This window comes from Xenopus laevis, chromosome 6S, assembly GCF_017654675.1.
Source record: "Xenopus laevis strain J_2021 chromosome 6S, Xenopus_laevis_v10.1, whole genome shotgun sequence".
Lineage (NCBI taxonomy): Eukaryota > Metazoa > Chordata > Amphibia > Anura > Pipidae > Xenopus > Xenopus laevis.
In genome coordinates, this window is record NC_054382.1 from 129151041 (window position 1) to 129175917 (window position 24877).

Here is a 24877-nt window from a genome sequence, read left to right on the forward strand (position 1 = left end):
CCTGCGACATGGGCTGGAAGGTCACATGTTCCCTGCTCAATCCAACCCCTGGCAATGTGGCTAGTGTTACCTCTATATGAGTGGCACGGGGGTAACGTAAATCAGCACCGGCCCCGCCGACTACGCAATTAATTGGAACGATACTGTGTCTGGAATGTCATTGAGATCGTAAGTAAAATGTGAAAGTAAAATGTTGCAGAGATCATGGATATTTTACTGCCTATATAGCTGGGGGGGGTTAATAGCTCACTACTGTGTTTAAAGGATATGTAACACCAAAAAATTTAATTGTTTTAAAATAATGATAATATAATGTAGTGTTGTGCTGCACTGGTACAACTGGTATAGTTTTTATAAACAAGCTGCTGTGTAGCCATGGGGGCAGCCATTCAAGCACAGGATACACAGTAGATAACAGATAAGTACTACTATAGTTTATATAAACAAGCTGCTGTGTAGCCATGGGGGCAGTCATTCAAGCACAGGATACACAGTAGATAATAGATAAGTACTACTATAGTTTTTATAAACAAGCTGCTGTGTAGCCATGGGGGCAGCCATTCAAGCACAGGATACACAGTAGATAACAGATAAGTACTAATATAGTTTATATAATTAAGCTGCTGTGCAGCCATGGGGGCAGCCATTCAAGCACAGGATACACAGTAGATAACAGATAAGTACTACTATATTTTATATAAACAAGCTGCTGTGTAGCCATGGGGGCAGCCATTCAAGCACAGGACACACAGTAGATAACAGATAAGTACTACTATAGTTTATATAAACAAGCTGCTGTGTAGCCATGGGGGCAGCCATTCAAGCACAGGATACATAGTAGATAACAGATAAGCTCTGTAGTATATCTTCGGCACTTATCTGTTATCTACTGTATATCCAGTGCCTTTTTTGCTTTTTCAGCATTGAATGGCTTCCCCCATGGCTAGACAGCAGCTTGTTTATATAAACTATAGTAGTACTTATCTGTTATCTACTGTGTATCCTGTGCTTGAATGGCTGCCCCCATGGCTACACAGCAGCTTGTTTATATAAACTATAGTAGTACTTATCTGTTATCTACTGTGTATCCTGTGCTTGAATAGCTGCCCCCATGGCTACACAGCAGCTTGTTTATATAAACTATAGTAGTACTTATCTGTTATCTACTGTGTATCCTGTGTTTGAATGGCTGCCCCCATGGCTACACAGCAGCTTGTTTATATAAACTATAATAGTTATTATATAGTCATTCCTTTAAAACACTTTAATTTTTTGGTGTTACTGTTCGTTTAAAGGATAAGTAAACCTTTAAAATAAGTAAATGTAAAATTGATGAGGGGCTATTTTAAGAACGTTTGCAATGCACATTCATTATTTACTTTCCTTTGTTTCCAAGATATTAATTAAGGGATACATGAAGTGTTAATATGGCGCCACCTACTGGTAAAGTTTTTCCTAACCAGAAGAACCTCTGACCAGCACTCTTTTCTTTCTCCTGACAACTTTAATGGTTGGAAACTGACCAACAGGCGATGCTGTTATGACAATATTTTTTATATTAACAGTACATGCATCCCTTAATATCTTGGAATTAACAACAAAACAAATAAATAATGACTGTAAATGGCAAAAATACTTAGAATAGGACCCTTGTCAATTTTACATTGGCTGATTTTGAAGGTTTACTTATCCTTTAACCAATATGGAGAACTATCCATAGGACCGCCATTAGAAATCATGGGGCCCCATGCTACTTAAGGTCATACACGGGCAGATTAAAGATGCCGATATCGGTCCTTTCGATTTATTCTGCAGTTTATCTGATAGTGTATGGGGGCTTATGATTGGTGTCCCCTGATCGATCTCTGGCAAAGAATTGGGCAGATATCGATCAGGGAGGTTTCATTTTTCTATGTGATTGTGGACCGCATGTTGATGTGATCCTCTTTCCATCGGCAGCCAATTCCTTCATTAAAATCCAATTGTTTGGCCCTAGGGAGGGGTGAAGGGTGTTAAATATTTTTGATGAAAGAGACTCCGTTGGCAGCGATATTGGCAGGGCACAGAGTGGATGTCTCAAGACTTTACAGAAGGGAAATTGTATTTAATACCCTGTATGTTCATGAGAATTTATCTCATAACCCCCTACCTTCACTGGCTGTAGATTTGCACCGCCGTTCCCACGTCTCCATTAGTCTGGACAGTGTTTTTAATCTGAATTTGCTCGAAAATTTCCAAATAAATGTCATGACATATTGTCTTCATTAAATTTATATCAGGGAATTTAAATCACTGATCAAATTGATTACCGTCTGTCCTATCACAAAAGGCAAGGCGCTGACCTACAAAAGTAAGACTCTGTCCTTTAGAAACAGGCCGCTGTTCAGTTAAGTAGAATTTGATCTCCTAATTTAGATGTAACTGTAAAATTAATTATGTCTTTAATTTCTGAGATTGTAATGCCCTACTTATGAAGCAGCCACTGCTACTGTATTTATTGCTGCAACCACAGTGGCCCCTAGTGGCAAAAACTGATATCAACAGTTTAAAGCAAATTTGATTTCCAGTACTTTACCCTGCAGCAGAAATCTCCAGCCTGTACAATAGTCTGCACCAAACAACAAGGATTGTACTTCACATGTTATTTCACAGCCACAAGACAAATCAGTGGCCTAACGTATAAACAGTTTTATTTCATATAAAATCATTACATAGTGAGATATGTCTCACTTATACAGATAATAAAAGTCACACTGTGACCATATAAAGGCACAAGGCTGCAGGCTGAGTTATACAGGGAACTCTGAGTATCACTCATGTATTATAAGGGATAATGTACCCCCTACTGTAAATGATAAGGATATTAGAAGTCACTGAGGGGTTGTTCTGTGACCATATAAAGGCACAAGGCTGCAGGCTGAGTTATACAGGGAACTCTGAGTATCACTCATGTATTATAAGGGATAATGTACCCCCTACTGTAAATGATAAGGATATTAGAAGTCACTGATGGGGTCTGTGACATATAAAGGCACAAAGCTGCAGGCTGAGAACTTTGAGTATCACTCATGTATTATAAGGGATAATGTACCCCCTACTGTAAATGATAAGGATATTAGAAGTCACTGAGGGGTTGTTCTGTGACCATATAAAGGCACAAGGCTGCAGGCTGAGTTATACAGGGAACTCTGAGTATCACTCATGTATTATAAGGGATAATGTACCCCCCACTGTAAATGATAAGGATATTAGAAGTCACTGAGGGGTTGTTCTGTGACCATATAAAGGCACAAGGCTGCAGGCTGAGTTATACAGGGAACTCTGAGTATCACTCATGTATTATAAGGGATAATGTACCCCCTATTCTAAATGATAAGGATATTAGAATCCCTGAGGGGTTCTGTGACCATATAAAGGCACAAGGCTAATAATTTTCCCTATACTGTAAATTATACAGGGTTCATACATTTGCTTAAAGGTTGTGGAATATGTGACTTATGCCCCTGAAGAAGCCGGTAACACTATACATAGAGTGGCATAGGTGGACGGTGGCAGACAGGCAGGTTACGCCTATGAAAATTCATGGAAGGGAAAGGGCTTTTGAAAGCTGATCACAGATTAATATAAGAGACTCTTTAACTATACACTGAGCAGGCTAAGTGTTAGCGCTCAACCACCTATCCACCTTATGAGAGTTTTTAATTAATTGTGTGTTTTACGCCTATGGTCCGGCACTGCACAATGGAAGGAAACGCAGTGAGTCTGTGAAGTGATTTGTTTGTCTCTGTCAAATGTTGTGCACAAGGTTTTAATTATGATGAACAATAAAAGTTAAATTTTACGTTTATGCTAAGTCAGAGTTCAAAGTATTTGGCCGTCTGAACTGGGTTGCTGGGAGAGAAAGGGTGATCACTCAGACTACACGGGTGCTACTGTGTAACTCCATTTGTTTCTTGTCATTGGATAGGTTGTGGAATATACAGTATCTGACTCCTTACAGCTCATCAAGGCCCATTATAAAGTGGCATTAGTTAGATCAGTGATCCCCAACCAGTAGCTTGTGAGCAACATGTTACTCTTCAACCCCTTGGATGTTGCTCCCAGTGGCCTCAAAGCAGGTGCTTATTTTTGAATTCCTGACTTGGAAGTGAGTTTTAATTGAATAAAAACAAGATGTACTGCCAAGTGGAGCCAAGTAGGCTGCCAGTCCACATATGGGCTACCAATAGCCAATCACAACCCTTATTTGGTAACCCAAGGGGCTTTTTCATGCTTGTGTTGTTCCCCAACTATTTTTATATTTAAATGTGCCTCACGGGTGAAAAAGTTTGGGGACCCCCGAGTTAGATTATGTAACATGTAGATAACTGGATGTCAGAGGTTCTAAAACCAATGGTGGGGAACTATGTTGGAGGTAATCATTTTCCATCACTAGTTCCACCCTTGTCCTTCACTAATGGCATCCCATACTACTATGAGTACCAGGGCACAGAGCTTGTAAAACTGCCACTTTTTACCGTTTGATGAGTTAAATGAGTTAATATTATGCTGATCTATGATGGATTCATGAGTATGATATATTACATATAAATATGACTGTGATACATTGTTCACAAGGTCTTACCTGCCATATGCCAACAGCATTCTAGCCATTTTTCAATGAGGCCAGACCTGGTTCAGATTCTGATATTGTTCTTTTTTTGCTCTAAGAGCAGATGACCAAGACAGAGAAGTAGGATATATTTTTCCATTTAGGCCTCCCCCGAGAATTTTATTTAACAAACATTGGCTCAATGTCTATAGCCAGCCTACAGATTTGAGATCCTAGGAGACTTAGCAGTCGCAAGCACCCTGATCATCTCAGAATGCAACAAATTAATGTCATTAACAATGAGAAGAAATCCACTGAGTAAAAAATTATGCATCCTTGCATTAGAAGGTCATTGTGCGGGCCAGTTACTATAGAAACCTACCTATTGGTCCCATCCATCTGCTCCTTCCTTTATGTGAAAGCGAAGAGGGAGAAAAGAAATGAGACACGTGTTACAATGGTATCTTGGGTCACGGAGACATTGGTCCCACTTAGATCTTATTATTTGGGATCTGCCCACGAATGTAACAATTGGGACTTGGGATTTGGAAAGAGAATGAGAGAGTGAAAAAATGTATTCAGTGTTTAGAAAATGCAATGGATCAAAGAGCTGATGACTCAGCTTGCAGTTTCAGTCTTCTGTAGGACTTCATTTGTAATCTGACTTGGCCCAATATTTTCACTTCATAGCCCTTTTATACTGTTCTCCTTCTGGCTTTCCTTTCCCTCTGAACTGGCTGTGTTTCAGACTTGATTAGTTCCAGACAAGCAGGAGAACTCGTAGAAGGGAGAAGAACAAGCCCACCCTGATCATCTCCATTTCACCCATGTGGTATTGTCTCTTTAATTTCCTTCCATCCCCTATTTATCTCTCCACATATCCCATTCTTTCTTCAGTGCCCCTATGGCTTATTATTTAAGCTTTACCAGTTGCTCCCCCCCCTTATTCTATTCTCATTCCCCCAAACTCTACTCTACCCCTATATCTCCCATGTGCCAATATCTCTCTTGTCATCTCTCCCCATATTTCATATCCTTATGCTCATTTAATTCTGTATGTCTCCTTCCATTGTCTCTTTACTAATACTCATCACTTTAACATTCCCCTGCCTTCTGCTCCTCTTTTCTCTTCTCATCGTGTCACTATGCTCCTCTCCACACTTTGTATTAGCTCCTAAATTTGTTTTTGTTTCTTCTTATATATATTTATAGATCATTGGTCTTTCCCTCCACCCTGAATCCAGAATGCTCGGGACCTGGGTTTTTTCAGATAATGGATCTTTTCATAATTTGGATTTTATTACCTTAAGTCTACTAGAAAATCATATAAATATTAAATAAATCCAATAGGCTGGTTTTGCCTCCAATAAGGATTAATTATATCTTAGTTAAGATCAAGTACAAGTTACTGTTTTATTATTACACAGAAAAAGGAAATCATTTTCTAAAATGTGAATTATTTGACTAATATGGAGTCTATGGGGTAAATTTATCAAAGAGTGAAGTTCCGCCACTAGAGTGAAATTCCGCAGCTCTCAATTCATTTCTATGGGATTTTGAAAGACGTATTTATCAATGGGTGAAGTGAAAGTTCACCCTTTGATAAATACGCCTATAAAAATGTGTGCGGAATTTCACTATTAACTTCACTCTTTGATAAATATACCCCTAAAAGAGATGGTCTTTGGAGCTTTCTGGATAACATGTTTCAGAGTAACAGATCCCATACCATATGTAAATAAAAATTTCGCCCTGGTGGTCCTATTATGTCACTGCCCCATGTAAGAACCACAATGGGGGGCAAGGCAATCTGTGTATGGAGATACAGTATATCCTGCTTGGTGGATTCTTACTTTACAGAATAATGTTACAGACCACTCTTATGCCTGCTCCAGACATAACACAGGGTTCAATTTTAGGCTATAGGTTATGAGTAGGTTTGCCACATTTTTTCTCAGCTTCTACTTGTCTCTGTTAATCACATTGTATTTTTGTTGCCTGGGCAGTTACCCTATCTGAGAGTCAAAGGAAAGAACCTCCAGCATTGCCATGGCCCCTACGGTCAGTGGGAGAGCTGCAGCCTAGAGACTCTTTGAGCCCATTCCAGAATACTTGCCTGAAGTATGGGAACTGGACAGTGGTTTCATAGTATCTCCATGTGGCGATCAGGTCAATCCGGCTGAGGTTGGTGGCATAAAATCTCCATGCAGCCTAAAGAGCAAGAATGGGGGTAAAATAAGCAAATGTCATATTAACACTATAATTATTTAACTGATTTCATCAATGACAGTTTTGACCATCATGACCCCTGACTGTGTGTATGTACAGAGGGATAATGCTCCTATATATTTTGGTTATAGAGGCCTCTAAATAGATTTTACCTATTAATGATAAGTAAACCTTTAAAATAAGTCAATGTAAAATTGATGAGGGGGCTATTCTAAGAACCTTTCCAATGTACATTCATTATTTATTTTTCTTTAATTCCAAGATATTAAGGGATACATGTACTGTTAATATGAATGAATTTTGTTACAACAGCGCCACCTGCTGGTCAGTTTCCCACCAGTCTGACCACCAAGTAGTCAAGGAAGTTGTCAGGAGAAAGAAAGAGGCTGCTCTGATGTTCTTCTGCTTAGGAAAGGTGTGTGAAAGGTTTCTATTTTTTCCTACGCAGAAGAACATCAGAGCAGCTTCTTTCTTTGGCAAGGTTGCCAAAAAGGAGGATATTTCACCAATATGGCTACCTTGAGGTGGGAGATATCAGACTGATCCAATTGTTGAACCCTAGGGCCAACAATCAGATAACAATGAAAGAGATAGAGGCCTTCAGAGTGAGGCCTTCAGAGTGAGGACAACATCAACAAACCGATGTGGTCCGATGGAATTTTTAAACCCATTCAATTGATATCTGGCCAATTTTCTGGGAAAATAAGAACTAGCCCAACCTCTTCATTGGAGGGCCCCATACACTGCCAATAAACTGTCAACTCAGTCTGTAATCTTCCATTATAACTGACTTTATCAATATTGGCCAGTCTGAGTTAATAGGGCTCATTTTTGTATAGCTCTTTTTGTACATGCTGTAAGGGACAGTCCAGCATTCTTAAGCACACAAAATTAGGGATGCACTGAATCCAGGATTCAGTTTGGGATTCGGCCAGGATTCGGCCTTTTTCAGCAGGATTTGGATTCGGCCGAATCCTTCTGCCCGGCCGAACCGAAACCAAATTTGCATATGCAAATTAGGGGCGGGGAGGGAAATTGCGTGACTTTTTGTCGGAAAACAAGGAAGTAAAAAATGTTTTTCCCTCCCCACCCCTAATTTGCATATGCAAATTAGGGTTCGGATTCGGTATTCAGCCTGAATATTTCACAAAAGATTCGGGGGTTCGGCCTAATCCAAAAAAGTGGTTTCGGTGCATAAGGAAACAGGACAAACCATGGTACAACTTTCCTAACCTGGATAAGTTCTGCCGCTGGTTTCCTTCGTTTCTCAAAATGCTTCTGCCGATGTTGTTCTTGAACCTTGAGAGCCAGCCCAGAACCCAGAATTCCCTGAGTGGACAAAATGAAAAGGTCATTGATGGTTTCCTCTGGTTTTGGTGAAACTCACACAAAATCCACTGATAGTGTGGAAGGGTGATGATTAAGAAAAGCAAACTAGTCAACGAGTCTCATGTTCAACTATACTCTTCTTCCTGCCTAGGCTGTGGTGGTACTGGTAGTGTTAGTGCGATTTAAGGTATAAGCTTAGACTTGACATTAGACTGAAGCCTCTCTGAGCTATATTTGGGGTGTACAAGAGCTTCTCTCCCAACTTTCATAATGAATAATTTCATTAATTATGAAAGTGTGTGTTATTGCCTCCATATCTGGTACAAGAAGGTCTATGCCCATCGCTCACCCAATCCTCAAAGCTGCCTTGCTCTTCTGTGGTAGGAATACAATGGGAGAATTTTAAAGTGTTTAAGACTTCTAAATAACCATCACCATACAATTCAAATAGCTTCAGGTAACCACCAGGAACATTTAGGGGACTTCTCATTAGCCTTTACCTAATGCTGAGGATACTTCTTGTTGGGACTCTAAGCTGTCATGTGACATCACTAAGCAGCAATTACAGCTGATGACATCACTATTCTGTTTATAAGGATATATTTTACAGATAATTTATGCCAAATGTATGCATTTCTAAATAGGTCCCCATTCTGGCTTTACCATTTGCTGGGACCTTTTCCTCTCATCAGTCAGATTCTTCTTGAAGGACAAAGCAAGAGCTAGAGCATAGCTTTTACCCAGTCTTATCAACCATTGGGAAACCCTTGTCTTGCCAGTACCAATTCGACTCTACCTCAGACAGGGACTGCCCATAGTAGGGTTACAACAACTTGTCAATCAGAGTATCCTTCCTGGCTTTTAAGTTCCACAGGGATAATATCTTTCAATGGATGTGTTAAGTTCCATGTTGGGATGGTCCCATGTTGGGATGGGCACTTGTTGAAGTATTTCTGTTATTTCTGCCCAGAAATGTGCACTCACCGCAGGAAGGGCAAAGAATGAAACACCGATCAGCGAGAATGTGGCAGCTATAAGCCGTCCCTCCCAAGTTTTGGGCGTTTTGTCCCCATAGCCAATGGTTGCAAGAGTGATCTGTAAAAGAAATGAAAGGAAACATTTATTAAAAAAACATTGTCATACTCTGGAGATCACCTGACCAATCACATCAAGCAATACAAATACACATTTAATTTCAATATTCAGGTAGATGGGGAAGCCCCCAAAGCAGCTGACTTGATCAACCCATGCCCTCCAACCTTCACTCTTAGACCAAGGCTTAACAAATTGTTGTTGGATAGAAATAAGTCCTCCTGACTAGTGGACTGATCAGAAAGAGGAAGCTCAGTCACCAATAATCTGAAAGCCAAGCCTAGTTCTAGCCTAGAGGGTCCAAACCCCCACAGTACAAGAGCAATGCTACAATCACATATTCAGACCATGTAAGCACAGGCATTCCTACACATGGTTGACGCGTGGTATGATCTGCTCCCATTCCCAACATTATCAGATGGATGGGGTAATAATTGTGACAGTGACTGGAAACTCAGCACTATTAACTGCAGGTGCCTTCATCGGACGCCTATAATTAGATTATCCCACATGTTCAGTCTTTGTTTGACAGAGCTTCCCTGCCCTCCCTAATCGCTATGTGTAGGGGGGGCTGTGTAATAAGGCTGCTTGCACCATGACCAAGGCAGAGAATGACCTCAGTGAATCAATAAAAAAGAGATCTGCACTTTTCCTGTAGTTGAACCCTGGAATGTTTTATGAAGAGCAATGTTCTCAACAGTGCTAAGTATGGTGCTCCTTTCATTTGTTACAGTGCAGGTGAACATAGGTATTGGGGCTCATCCTCCTGGTACTCCTCCATCATGGAGGTGCCTCCTCACTTACCTTGCATATCCTTCCTTAGGGGACCTCCTGGCTTATCTTGTTGAATGATAGTTGTGTTTTCTGCAGATACTCACCAGACCCCACCAAAGAGCATCAGCGTACGTCTCAAATTCTTCCTCTATCAACTCTCCCTTTTCATTTCTTTCTGGAACATCTTTCTCCACCAAATATACAAGGAATGAGGAGAGGATAAGAGTCAGAAAGCCAATGTACCAGGCAGTGATGAGCTCCTAGAAAGGGGAAAAATTATAAAATCAGCTCCATTTGGATCCAGAATAATAAAAGCCAAATTACATGAGGCTAGTACCGTAACCAATTCAGCCCTTTCTCCAGCCAATCACTGAATTTTCCCTCAGGAAGCAAAGCTTAGTTCAAATAAAGGATCAGCAAGTAAGACAGGTATCAACTACCGACTAAGGATTTCTTAAAGGCTGTGGGACTTGGTGCCTTCAATTGAGACATTGTTCATTAGTGATGTGCAGGTTGACCCAAAATCCATGGGGACCCAAAGGTTTACTGTCAGTTGGATGGGTTAGGTTGAAATGTGGCCAACCATTCCAGGTAAGGGTTGGGTGGGGGGTCATACTGGGGAAGTACATTCCTCCTCTGCTCCTGATAGGGTTGCCACCTGTCCAGTTTTGACCTGGACAGCCCAGTTTTTTTGAAGGGCTGTTCGGGTTGCAACTGGCTGCCTGGTTTTCCAAATTTGGAAAACTGGGCAGAATTTCCTGAAATTGAATCAGCGATTTGACGATTGACCAATCAGCGATTGATACGTCATTGCCCCGCCCCCGTTACATCACTGTTCCGCCTCCCCCTGGAATTCATCAGGGGGAAAAGTGGCAACCCTAGCTCCAGAAGATTTCTAACCAGAGGCATGCACCAAAGTACAAAACAAGAAGACAAGAAGATGCAGGTACAGGTTGGATGCAGGTCCTACAATGGCACAATTTTGCAATCTGGGTAGTATTTACTATATAGGCACTCAAGGGCTTGTGCCTAGGGTGGCAACTTTAAGCAGGCTTCCCTCAGATGCCTATGGTAAATACATTTTTTACAATAAAAATCCCTTCCCCTGCCACCAGTTATATTCCGACAAATTCCAGCGGCAGAAGTGACATCACAAGCATGTATGTTACATCTTGACGTCACTTACACCGACAGCATTGCACATACACAAAGAGGTCCAGGACAGCACTGGAGTTTTAGAGTTGGGTGCAGGTTGAGTTATTCCTGATGCGCTAATCACTACTGCCCACTGCAGACTGTTAACATTGCACATGCAATCACAATCTCAAGGGGCAAACACCACCTCTAACAACCTATTGTTAGAAATAAACACCCCCTTGGTATGAATTCATTGTGTATGTTGCTGTCCTGTCCACTGCAGAACTTCAGTCAAGTGCATGTTTATTATAGGGCCATTGTTCAATTTTTTTTAGCACACATTGGTATTAAATTTATAAGGCACGCAAAACAGTCTGATGGCTTCTGTAAAATGAACATGCTCAGGACAACATAAGCATCCCTTTCTGAAACCCATGTGACCAATACAAATGGTATTAAAGAACAATACTAGTGACATCTATATGAATGCTTATAACTGAACAGTAATGGCGTAACTAGCGGGGTGCAAGTAGCAAAACATTAATTTGTGTGAATACAGTGAACACCAGTAATTAAAATAATTAAAACCAGGAATAACATAATCTGTAGAGTCAAACTGATCCCATTGGTAGCTGGTTTATTTATTGCATCTTTTTGCCTCTGGTTGTTGCTGGTAATTTACACTTTGGCCACTAGATGTCAGCATCTCCAAAGAAAAGATCTGCTATTGCCAAACTGGATTATTAGGGCAAGGCATAGTTGTTTGGCACATTCTTTCATCTCTTAAGAGGTGCTGGAAAGAATTTTAAGAGTTGGGGTCCAGGGAAAATTGCAGGATGGGTTGGGTCACCAACTTGCAAAGAAAAGTGCCCTGATGGATGAAGATTCCAAGACATGAACATGATATAACCACTTGATTAACCCTCTGGATGCTGTTTTTCAGCCTCTGTTTGTTGCACTGACCTTACTATGGGAACAAATAGCAGATCCGAGAAGCTTCCATGTTCCTCCCCTCCTGTCCATTCGAAGCATCCGGAGAATCTGAAGGAACCGCAAACTTCGAAGCGACGTGGCCAAGACATTTCCCTGACTTTTCCCAACAGCCACTACCGGTATAGAAGCAACCAGGACAAAGATATCTGTGGGGGGGCAACAAGGCAGCACTTAGCATGGAAATGACAATATGATATGAGGCATGACTGTCTGTGTTTCCCCATGCGCTTCCCCAGTGCAGCCAATGAACTGAATCATTAGTTGCCCATGTTTTTCTGGGTGGAACAGCACGTTATTAAACTGTGCACAAAAACATCTCAGGCCGGCGGTTCTCAACCTGGATTCTCAACCCTGGGAGTGGGGGGGGGGCTTGGCATAATGGCAGTGAGTCTGAAGGCCAATTAGGTTGAGATTTTAGGAGATCACCTATTAGCTCAATTACATACACATGAAATACCAGCTTGAAGGGCAGTTGGGGTAAGATTTCGTGTGGACATGTATTTGTTATCTTGGATATTCTTGGATCAATGGCTGATAAATGTATATATTCATATACCTTTAACCTTATTATGAGTTAAGGGCAGCTTGAGCTGGAAAAACCTCACAACTACTGTCGCCCATCTACTCAGGGCCAGATTTACATAACGGGTGCCCCTAGGCCCGGTGTCACTCAACACCCCCATCCCCTCCCCTTCCTTTGTGCACATGCATACATTTTCAGCATCGGGTTTGGAGTACTGGGGATTGGTGCACAGGAAATTTTAAAAACTATTGTATCTCCTGTGCTTCCTAATCAATGTGGGTGTGGTTGGGCAGCATGCTGCCCCACTAAAATTCTGCTGCCCTGGGCCTGGGCCTTTTCACAAATCCAGGCTTGCATCTACTTCTACATCATAGACTGTCCTTAAAGATGGGATGTTGTGCCAAATGTTATTGGTCCATCTGCTTCTATGTTGTAGACTGTACTTCAAGCTGAGATTTCATTCCAAATATCATTGGTCCATCTATTTCTACATCATACACTGTCCTTCAAACTGGGATTTCATGCCAAATATTACTGGCCCATCTATTTCTACATCGTACACAGTCCTTCAAACTGAGATTTCATGCCAAATATCATTGGCCCATCTACTTCTGCATCATAGACTGTCCTTCTAACTGGGATTTCATGCTAAATATCACTGGCCCATCTACTTCTACATCGTAGACTGTCCTTTAAACTGGGATTTCATGCCAAATATCATTGGCCCATCTATTTCTACATCGTAGACTGTCCTTTAAACTGGGTTTTCATGCCAAATATCACAGGCCCATCTACTTCTACATTGTAGAATGTCCTTCATACTGGGATTTTATGCCAAATATCACTGGCCCGTCTACTTTTAATTCATAGAATGTCCTTCAAACTGGGATTTCATGGTAAATATCATTGGCCCGTCTACATGGTACTTTTATCGTCATTGGCCAACATCCCCTCACTGGTTTAGCATTAATGAATTCCTGTTTTCCCACCAGCAGAAGTTGGCACTAATTTCCATTAGCACTCAAGCCAAAGAATGATCTCCCCACAATAATCATATGGCAATCCTATGAGACAGATTAAGCCAAGATCCACTGGAACCACTGGGGGAGGTTCATATGTAACCAATTAGCAATTTGCTTTTGGGTTATTAGACTGGGGCGAAATTTCCCAGGGTTCGTAAAGATGCTCCACAAATGAAGACATCCCTTGCAATGCTATGGACAATGCATCCAAAGGACCCAGCAGCTCTAGCACTACAAGGGAAGACAATTGCAGTCATATGTTCATATGTTCAGAACAGCTTTTCTAGCTTTAAAGGAACAAACTGCTCCAAAAGATGTGAGATATTGGTAAGAACCAGTCTTTAGGGGGTTCACATAGGGGCACATGACAAGGAGCCTGTACAGCAGTTGTAGGTAAGCATAATGTTGGGCAGCAGGTACTGAGAAGCAAGGTGGCAGCAATAGGCCAAGATGGTGACATTAATTCCCAAACTGTGCTCCTTCCCTTGTTGATGGAAGCCGGGGGGGGGGGTGATTAACTGTATATACAATAAGAGCAGGTTATGGACTGATCCAGTCTACAAACAAGTGTCACTCCAGTGCTTACCCAGCATGCACAGAGGTTTCCTTGCAAACTTCAATCTCCCCCTCCAGCCCTTGTAGCGGCAGCAGCATCCAGCAGCCCAAATCCTTAAGGCAAATTCCACTCCGAAAATCACCAAGGCAAAAGTTTCCTGGTAAAAAAAAAATATTCTGATAGTCTGGAAAATTGAAACTGTTTTTTTTTCCTACCATCGGGATTTCTACTTTCAGTATCATTTCTTCAGAATTAATAATGGGGATATCAACCCCAAAATAAAATCTTACTTATTGAAAGAAAATAATGATTCTAAGCAGCTTCTCAATATAAAGTAATTCTAATGTTTTTATGGTTGTAATGTGTAAATGTGATGAAAAACAGTAGGGAGAGTAATGGCTTACTAAAAGCAAGAGCCAGTCGCCAGAAACGTCTTCGTATTCTTTAAAGGTTGTAAGGACGGCGAGGATCAGGCACCCCAGGACTATCAGGAACCTGAAATTAGAAAAGGATAATTGTTATACTGAGGCCAACACTTGATATAAAGAAAGGGAATGCACTGTGGGTGGCATAGGAACTTATAAAGCTGTTTCTCCTATCACAGAGCAATTAGGGGAATAGATGGGGCCTCTTTTGATGGTGTTCATTGATCATATAAGGGCTCATTCACAACATGCACTAAGAGCAATATTTAGATGCAAGTCAGCATGCTTTTTACCCATGGTGCAGTATTTTCCCCAGATCTCCAGTGTGTCTTGCAACTTGTGTGTGATTCGCCAGTGCTGCAAGTTACCATTTGCTTTTGGTGAATGGCGCATAAGTTGCTTTACCACCACTCCTGGTACTCAGCGTTAGCAGGGTCTCCATCAGAATTCATAGGCCCCATAGTACTACATTAGCAGGGCCCTAAATGGCCCCAGTTTGTAACCATTGGTTATCAAGTCCTTTGCATGGAAGGCAACAACGAGAACAGGGTCCCAAAACAGGGTCCCAATTAAAAAAAATGGCCGAAGACCTTGATTTACCACAGCCACGATCCATTTTACCAAAACCCCATCCACAATCCACCCAAACCCAGCCCATTCGACACAGGCCTTGCCCCCGCCCCTTTAGGACCTGATACATCCCACTTTTCTATCACTTGGGGCCTGTGATAAAACAAACTTTAGTTGCTCTTAACTGCTTCAACAAATGGTATGTGTATGATAACCTTTGCTGTTTTGATGTTGTATAGCCAGACCCGCATTTTTTAGTAAGTGACCCCTACCATTAGGGCAAACAAACCAGAACCCTCTGTAACACAATACACATAATTGGCCCAGAGACCCTATGCAAGAGCTGTGTACTGTCTGGATTCTACATTCAGACTAAACTGGGCATGCTTCCCAATTGGCACCCCATTGGCCCAGCAGTCTTAGTTGTGATTGGCATCATTAAAACTCATGGCCAGATTAGGCCTTATAATGGCCCGCCTGGTCTATCATGTTATTGGCCCTTCTGGAAGGTTGGCAGAGGGAATCAAACCCTGTTCTGCATTTACGACAGGGGCTGTTCCCTTTCTGGCTTACAAAGTTGGCTACCTACAATTTCAAATTGTTAGTCTTTTTACATACATGGAGGATAACAGAGACTGCCCGGCTGTAGACCATCACAGCTGTCCCCACATGCTCCAGTAACCAAAATTAGCAGTGCTCAACCCGGGCATCATTCACGAGTAGAACTACTGAATGCCGGCTGGCTACCCTCTAAACCTGTGAGGTTGACGTTGCCATGATACAATAAAGAGCTGCATTCCCTAAAGGAGCTGTGTTGTGTGAGTCCTGCCCTATGCCCATGTCTTCTCACGGAAAGGTGTCGTGACAGGGCCCCTGCCAGAGGGCCCCTGATTAAGGTATACCCTACACCCGTCCAATGGCCGCTCTGAGCATTAGTGTTGGGATCAAAGGTTTCATTTTCAACCTTATCTACTATGTAAAATCAGGAAGTTTAATTTCATGGTCGGGAAACAACCTGTCCACACCCAGTTTTTCTTAGACCAGATCCACCCTAAACCCAGTCTACTTTCCTGTAAACCCAAGTCATCCTTCTCAATGGGGTCCCCAGTGCTGGGAGGTCTCTGAACACATGAAAAAGCCTAATGTGCCAATAGCTTCAAATGACACCTATGGGGACGTCTATAGGCAAGCACTTGTAGTGTTCCAGACCAATGAGACGATGAGACAGAGCTAGTGTCACATGACTGGAGGAAAGCAGATAGACCCACATGTAGCAGAAGATATATAAGCAGTAAAGTAGCCTTTCTTCACTTTTTCATAATGAATCTCATGGCTGAAAGGGGGGCAGAATGGATCTGAAATAAACATTAATCATTTTTACCATAGCAACTATAAATTCCAAGCCAGATCCTAAATATAGGGCAGCGTCTGCCTGTTCCAAGTCATCAGAGCTGTGAATTCTTTCCTCCGCTGAACTGTTGGGCCTTGATTGACACATCATCCCAAATCCTGCCTCCTCTTTGCTAATAATTAACATGTGCACATTGGTGCCAGCAACACGTTCTTTGTGATTCTAATCAATGAATCGGGCAATCATGGTGCACGGGGGAGATTGCCAAGAGACAGAATGGAGGGGGGTTTCTTGGCTGAAGATAGACTTACGCACTGTCACAAGTTATCAGCTCAGAACAGACCCCCCCCCATTACTGGGATCCAAATATTCAAGAGCCACAGGGACATTTATCTGGAGCAGCAGAGGGAGATTAAGGCAACAATGAATAGAACATATGACATATTTGCTCTAGAACCAGCACAGGACAGGCCCAAAGCAAACGCCTCTGATCAGATTAGGGAAAGGCAGTAATTACATTGAATTAGGATTATGATTAGTGTTAATCATTCGCTTGGTCCCCCCGGCATCTATAAACATGTAAGTGGCTCAGCATGCGGCTTTACTAAAATGGGGTGTAACTGTGAGAATGATCAGGAGAATTGTGGAAGTAATGCAATAATTCATACATAAGGGCTCATTTACTGCTGTTTGTGCAGATCAGGGTGCAAAGTGCAAAAGACTGGGAACATGATGGCCAGCTTTACATTAAAGATAGTCCTAACTTTTACCAAACAGAGAATGAGCAGTGTAACTAGAGACCCACAAGCTCTCACACCATCTCATGACCAAAAATTCCTTAAACACCACCCCAAAATCCATATATTTGCCCATTTTCTTGTGTCCACTCCAAAGTCTCACCCTACCATAATTGCAACCCCTACCCACCTCTCCCCGAGTAGTTCCTTGGGATGGAAATGAATTTAACAAACACGGCCATAATTATTGCTTGTGGGAAGTAGCCATGTCCTCAGTCAGTCATAAAGATAATGACTAAGGAAGCCCAGCCTCAACTACATCTGTATCTGGAAGGTTTCCATTTTAATGAAGTTCTTCTGATACATAAATGATAAGTAAGTGAATTCTGTAACCAGGAAACACTCTCTTTATACTGTATGCATTACCCATAACTGGCTGGTCCACTTACTGCCTGTGGTTTTGCCTTGAGGAACATCTCTTTTTCTTCTAGACTAGAGCACAGAGAGTTCTGTCTCAACTTGTAATTGCTAATTGCACCCCCCCTTTTTGGGGAAGGCAAGTGGGCCTCCCCATGAGAGAATTAGAAATTTCTAAATGTTTTGCTAGAAACTAGAGGTGACCATTTGTATTGTTTAGATACAATTTACATTTATCTGACCATGAAAGAATTCCAACGAGAAGAGACCAAAGGGAGTCAAATCCCTGAAAATCCCTATATTCTGGGGACTCAGAGTATTAGATCAAGGGGCAGATTCACTAAAGGGTGAAAAGTCGCCAGCGACTGCTTCGCACCCTTCTCTACACTTCACCAGACGAAAATTCACTCAGACAACACTAATTCACTAAAATGCGTCCCAGGGATCGAACGCTGGCGACTTTTCACTGGTTAGTGAATTGGCGATGTCCCTGCGGGTGGCAACGCTGCCAAAAAGTCACTAGCATTAGCCACATCACCCTTTAGTGAATCTGCCCCCTGTCTTAATTGAACCATCAATCCAGATATACAGTCATTTGTGTGATTATATTTAACTGCTAAATACCATATAATGATGGTAAGTCTTAGGATATCTTATATATCTCTAACCTTCTTATGGCCCAAAAAACTTGCTCTGCAAAAGCGAGCTTCAACCCCAAGATGATGTAGGACCTTGGTGTGAATTTTTGTTGTGGGAGCAATATCACAGAAAATCAGAAATTGTTAATATACCCCCCCCAACTTCACACTTAATGAACCCATAATTGATATGGTTACTGTATATTCATTTCCTCAAAGAAGGCATTTTTAAAAGTATAAGAAATTGAAGTAAGTGCTATGTTCCTCTATTGTTCTCTTGTCTTGTTCCATTGCGCTCACGGTATGGTTGGGAGCACTAATGCGATGTAAGTAAGTCCTTTGTCAAGGGAATCACTCTAAATTATTTAATATGCCTGGCAATCTTGACCTTGCTGTGTTTTCCCTGCTTCGCTGGTTAGGGAACACGCAAATACACCAGGCAGCTCTTAAAAGCCGTACGTTATTATATATGAGGTAGAGTGTTCATATCCAGTTATGAAGGTGAGAGCGGAATCAGATACAGAGGGGAATATTCTAAGAACTTTTGCAATGTACATTCATTATTTATTTTTCTTAAATGCCAAGATATTATGGGATACTGTACTGTTAATATGAATGAATTAAGTTACAACAGCGCCACCTGCTGGTCAGTTTCCCACCAGTCTGACCACCAAGTAGTCAAGGAAGTTGTCAGGAGAAAGAAAGAGGCTGATGTTCTTCTGCTTAGGAAAGATGTGAGAAAGGTTTCAAGCAGAAGAACATCAGAGCAGCCTCTTTCTTTCTCCTGACAACTTCCTTGACTACTTGGTGGTCAGACTGGTGGGAAAATGACCAGCAGGTGGCGCTGTTGTAACTAAATTCATTCCTATTAGAAAAGTGTGTAGAATGTGTAAAAATGTTGCCGAAAAATGTGTTGGGATGGGACGTGGGAAGTTGGGTTTAAATGGGTTACTGCACTAAGAATTGTAGCCTGATGAAGGGAGGGTGTTCCCACCGAACGTTGAATGTTTGGTGGCTAAATAAAAGGGGATACTCCCCGACTACATTAACTTGAGTGTGTGCGAATCCGTTACTATAAGTATACCACATTAGAAAAAGCACATTGGGAAGAATTGGTGGTAGAACCTAATGAATAATGAAATTAAGATAGCTGGGCTAATTTTGGTGGTGGAAGGACCAGTGTCAAAACAGATTTTGTGGGGATCTATATTTAAACAATGCAGAATGGCCTGACCCATGGTCTTCTTTTGTTGTTGAGCGAAGCAGCTGAAGATCCACAGGTCAACAGAACTGTAGGGAAAAGCCTTCATCTGTCTCTTCTGTCACCATCTGGCTACTACTCTACTATCACAGTCTTGTCCTATTGTTGCCATATTGCCCTACTGCCCTACTGCCAACTCCCAAGCTGTATACCTACGCCAGTGATGCTGTACTATGATTTATGTTTTTCTTTACATTTAACAGGCAATCTTTGTACTGAGCTGGTAGAAGAAAAACTGTCATCATGAGTCTCCTTCATAAAGGCCTGCTAAGCCACTCTGGCTTCTTTTTAGGGGTTGATAACACAACAGGAGGGTACTGGGAGTCAAAGGAATCTTGGACAAGCCTAAAACTGCAAGATAAGTCAGTAACACCTTCATAGAAGCTAGGTAGAATGAAGCAAAACAAAAAGAATGGTGTGGCCAGGGCATGAACATTAGACAAATTCACAAGGAATAGGGATGCACCGAATCCAGGATTTGGTTAGGGATTCGGCCAGGAATCGGCCTTTTTCAGCAGGATTCAGATTCAACCTAATCCTTCTGCCAGGCCGAATCGAAACTGAATCCTAATTTGAATATGCAAATTAGGGGTGGGGAGGGACATCATGTGACTTTTTGCCTCAGCAAGGAAGTAAACAATATTTTCCCCTTCCCACCCCTAATTTACATATGCAAATTAGGATTCGGATTCGGTTCAGTATTTGACCGAATGTTTCACGAAGGATTCGGGGGTTCGGCTGAATCCTACAAGGAATATTAAAGGGGTGGTTCACCTTTAAGGTAACGTTCAGTATGTTATAGAATGGCTAATTCAACAGTTTAATGGGTCTTCGTTATTTATTTATTTTTATAGTTGTTTTTAATGATTTGACTTCTTCTTCTGGCTCTTCCCAGCTTTCAAATGGGGGCCATTGACCCCCATCTTCAAAGAAATGCTCTGTAAGGCTAAAAATGTATTGTAGGCTGATTGGCTGTTATTTTTGAATAGATTTGTAGAAAACATTGAACCACTTATTTCATTACCCCTTATGTCAGTGATCCCCAACCTGTGGCTCATGTGCAACATGTTGCTCTCCAACCCCTTGAGTGGCCTCAAAGCAGGAGCTTATTTTTGAATTCCAGGCTTGGAAGAAAGTTTTAATTGCATAGAAACGAAGTATAGTGCCAAGAAGAGCCTCTTGTAGGCTGCCAGTCCACATAGGGGCTACCAAATAGCCAATCACAGCCCTTATTTGGCACCCCAAGGGATTTTCTCATGCTTGTGTTGCTCCCCAACTCTTTTTACATTTGAATATGGCTCACGGGTAAAAAAACATTGGGGACCCCTGCCTCATGTGTTCCATACTGAATGTATTCATAAATCTAATGCTGAGAAACTGCTTACATTTTGTTTTTGCCCACAAAGCCTGCAGTTTGCGGCTGTGAAAACTGTTTGTGTAACTATAGAAACTGCAGTGAACTATAATTCAGGTAGAGCAGGATATGGAATTGAATAACGTTAAATAGGAGATGTGGCAATTATAGGGCTGGGGTCACTGTGAATGAGTCAGTAATGATCTTTTGTTGGATATTGAAAGAAAAAGTAGGATATGTATCAATATCAAATACAACTATGAAGAGATATTGATTTAATTCATGAACACCTGGTCTCCATAACTTTCTTTCTAAGTGTTTCCAAACCCTTTTTTTTCCAGTTCAGTTGTTTTCCAGATTTACAAAATCTAAGATTTACAAAATCTAAGTAATTCAGGTGCAGATTCTGTTACAATTTTGCAACAATTAGTTGATCCATTTCTCAGCAGCATTGCTGGAATATCAGCAACTATTGTATCAATTCTAACAGCTGCCTGTAATGAAACCCAGAGATTCTGCTCAGCAGGGACAAAGATAACAAATGTATCAGCTAAATGTATCCATTTAGAACACTTTACAAGGTCGGTGACCCCCCCTCTCTAAAACTTTACTCTTCAATATTAGAAGAACAGTCTCACATAGACTATAGAAAGTAATTGGAAAAAGTATTTATTTCTGGTTAACAATCTGAAACCAACTGAATGGAAAAAAGTGATTTAAAGGAGAAAGAAAGGCTAAAACTAAGTAAGCTTTATCAGAAAGGTCTATATAAATACACCAGTAACCCCTCAAAGTAATGCTGCTCTGAGTCCTCTGTCAAAAGAAACATGTCTTTAATTCTATTGTGTACTCATGGGCTTCTGTATCAGACTTACTGTTTTCAGCTTAAACCTCCAGGGCTTGGGCTTGAGCATGCTCAGTTTGTTCCTCCTCCCCTCCCTGCTGTAATCTGAGCCCAGAGCTTCCAATAAGGATGCATTATATCTTAGTTGGGATCAAGTACAAGGTGTTGTTTTATTATAACATAGAAAAAATAAATAATTTTTTAAGGAGAAGGCTAAAAGTCTAAAATTAAGTAAGCTTTATCAGAAAGGTCTATATAAATACACCAGTAAACCCTCAAAGTAATGCTACTCTGTCAAAAGAAACACAGCATTTCTTTCCTTCTATTGTGTACTCATGGGCTTCTGTATCACACTTCCTGTTTTCAGCTTAAACCTCCAGGGCTTGGGCTTGAGCATGCTCAGTTTGTTCCTCCTCCCCTCCCTGCTGTAATCTGAGCCCAGAGCTATGAGTGAGCAGGGAGAGACTCAAGCAGGAAGTGATGTCACACCAAGCTAATATGGCAGCTGCTATCCTAAACAAACAGAGAGAGCTTCTAGAGCTGTTTACTCAGGTATGGTAAAGCATTCTGCAGAATAAATATAGTGTTATAGCTTGCACTATTGTGTGGCAATAAACTGCTTCGGTAGCTTTCCTTTTCCATTAAGGTGAACAACTCCTTTAAAGGGGTTGTTCACCTTTAAATTAAATTTTATGAAGTAGAGAGTGCAGAGCAGCTCCTGCCATGGGTTTTTTAACACAGAATACGGCTAGTGCAGCGAGTGCAATAGGGCTCATTCCACTAGCGATGCAACCCCTTCTGGACTCAAGTGCAAATAACGGTGGAAGACGGCCATGAGTGATGTCACAATTTCCTATAAAGCTGCTGTCATGTACCACCAAGTGCAAAGTCTGAATTCATTGCAGGCTCAGAGAGTGCGCAGCATGCGGGATTAATAGTGAAACACACAAGCAGAGAGAATTAATGATTCTGCTGTAAATTAAATCGCTTCAAGTTCCCAGAAATAAAATTGAAAACTGAATGGGGAGATCCAATGACTCATGAAATGACTGCCTTCCGGAGGAATAAATCTGCACTGTTACAAATAATTCCTGTTATTCAACTGGAGCTGTCTCGCGCACTCTATAGCACCCTGTCTCTATTTCTTCCCTGTTGTGCTATGGCTACACTAATAGCTAAGAATGCACTGAATCCAGGATTTGGTTCGGGATTTGGCAAGGATTCGACCTTTTTCAGCAGGATTCGGCCAAATCCTTCTGCCCGGCTGAACCGAATCCTAATTTGCATTTTCTAAATTAGGGGCAGGGAGGGAAATCGCATGCCTGTTTGTCACAAAACAAGGAAGTTAAAGCTGTTTTCCCAGTCCCACCAAGGGGAAGGCTCGTTCGGTATTCGGCCGAATCTTTCACGAAGGATTCGGCGGTTCGTCCGAATCCAAAATAGTGGATTTGGTGCTTCCCTACTAATAGCCAAGGGGAGCATAAGGAGAGGATAAATATATTTGGCAGAGATGGGTAAGAGGTAAAATAGTAATAATAATAATAATAATTAATTATAATTATAATTTTAATAAATAAAAAGTATCTTATCTCAGCAGGGAATACAATATGGCAGCTACCACTGAAACTAAAAGATACAAATACAAATCTAGGTGCTGCTCTCTATACAGAATAGCCAGTGATTTTAAATAAACAATATAAAGGGAAAGTACTACAGATATGGGACCTGTAATCTAGAATGCTCGGGACTAGGGGTTTTCCGGATAACAGATATTTCCATAATTTGGATTATACCTAAAGTCTATTAGAAAATCATATAAACATTAAATAAACCCAATAGGCTGGTTTTGCCTCTAATAAGGATTAATTATATCTTAGTTGGGATCAAGTATAAGATACTGTTTTATTATTATACAGAAAAAGGAATTTTTGATTATTTGGATAAAATGGAGCCTATGGGAGACTCCGCCATTCCATAATTCAGAACTTTCTGGATAACGGGTTTTCAGATAACGGATCCCATTCCTGTACACTGCTGCATAGTTTCCCTTTAAGCTCAGCACATCAGAATTGATGTTTTATTTAGTGATGTCCCCCGGCAGTCTCATTCCTCCCAAACATAAGAATTCCATTAATCCAATTTAAACTCTCTGTCGTCCTGTGTTAGATTTATCTCCAAGATCAAATTGAGATCTCACATGTCAGTATTATCCTTTTTGCCGCATTCATGTTACAGGCACTGGATTAGATTTCTAAGAAAAGCCATACTAGCCCAGCCACCCCAATCAGATTAGAAGGAATCCAAGATAGTAAAATCAGATTATAAAGAAAAACCTATGCCACCCCAGCCAATCACATAACAAGGAAAACCCATGCTAGCCTAGCCAATCCGGTTATTTTACAAGGAAATGCCCCTGCCAGCCCAGCCAATCAGAGTGAAAGACTTTATAACATATAAACGTTTACTTTTGATATAACTTTTCGTTTCGTGTTTGCAAATGATGTCTTTAAAAGCTTACGTGGATTCCTCCGTTGTTATTGGAACTGCTGGAATATTTTATCAGGGAATCATTTTCAAATGAAAGATTTAAATACAACGTGCTGTTGTCCTGCACTGGTAACAACTGGGCGCTTGCTTTAGAAAACATTTATATCAATAAATATATCATTTTTTATTTATATATTATTATTATTGTTGTATCAATAAGCTGCTGTGTAGCTAAGTGGGAAGCAGTTTAAGTTGAAAAAGGGGAATTAGGGAACAGGTTTCATGGCAGATAAACTCTGTAGAGTACAATGGGTTTCGTTCTTACCCAGGAATATAAACAAGGGTCAACAGTCTCATTGCTCTCTATGGAATTTTAGGACCATTAAGCCTTGTCCATGTCCCCAGCTTTACCCAAACAACAAAATCCCAAAACCTCTTTATTTACTAGAATTCATCCAAAAATAACAGTTATTTCCACTTTGCCGTTATACTGTTTATTCCCTCCTGTTTCCATGGCTCTGCGCTCCGTTTCTTTACACCTCCAAAA

The 24877-nt window shown here is 41.1% G+C and overlaps 1 protein-coding gene across 1 annotated transcript in view; it reads right to left on the minus strand.

The window, feature by feature from the left end:
- The window catches only part of kcnq3.S (potassium voltage-gated channel subfamily Q member 3 S homeolog), a 94628-nt gene that overhangs the window by 13226 nt on the left and 56525 nt on the right, over window positions 1–24877 (minus strand). The window contains exons 2-8 of the mRNA XM_041568024.1: window positions 14651–14741; window positions 14277–14403; window positions 12116–12291; window positions 10120–10275; window positions 9134–9244; window positions 8054–8149; window positions 6708–6802 (exon numbers count right to left, since the gene is read on the minus strand). Coding sequence (XP_041423958.1) covers window positions 6708–6802; window positions 8054–8149; window positions 9134–9244; window positions 10120–10275; window positions 12116–12291; window positions 14277–14403; window positions 14651–14741 — 852 coding nt within the window. The remainder of the gene's footprint in view (window positions 1–6707; window positions 6803–8053; window positions 8150–9133; window positions 9245–10119; window positions 10276–12115; window positions 12292–14276; window positions 14404–14650; window positions 14742–24877) is intronic.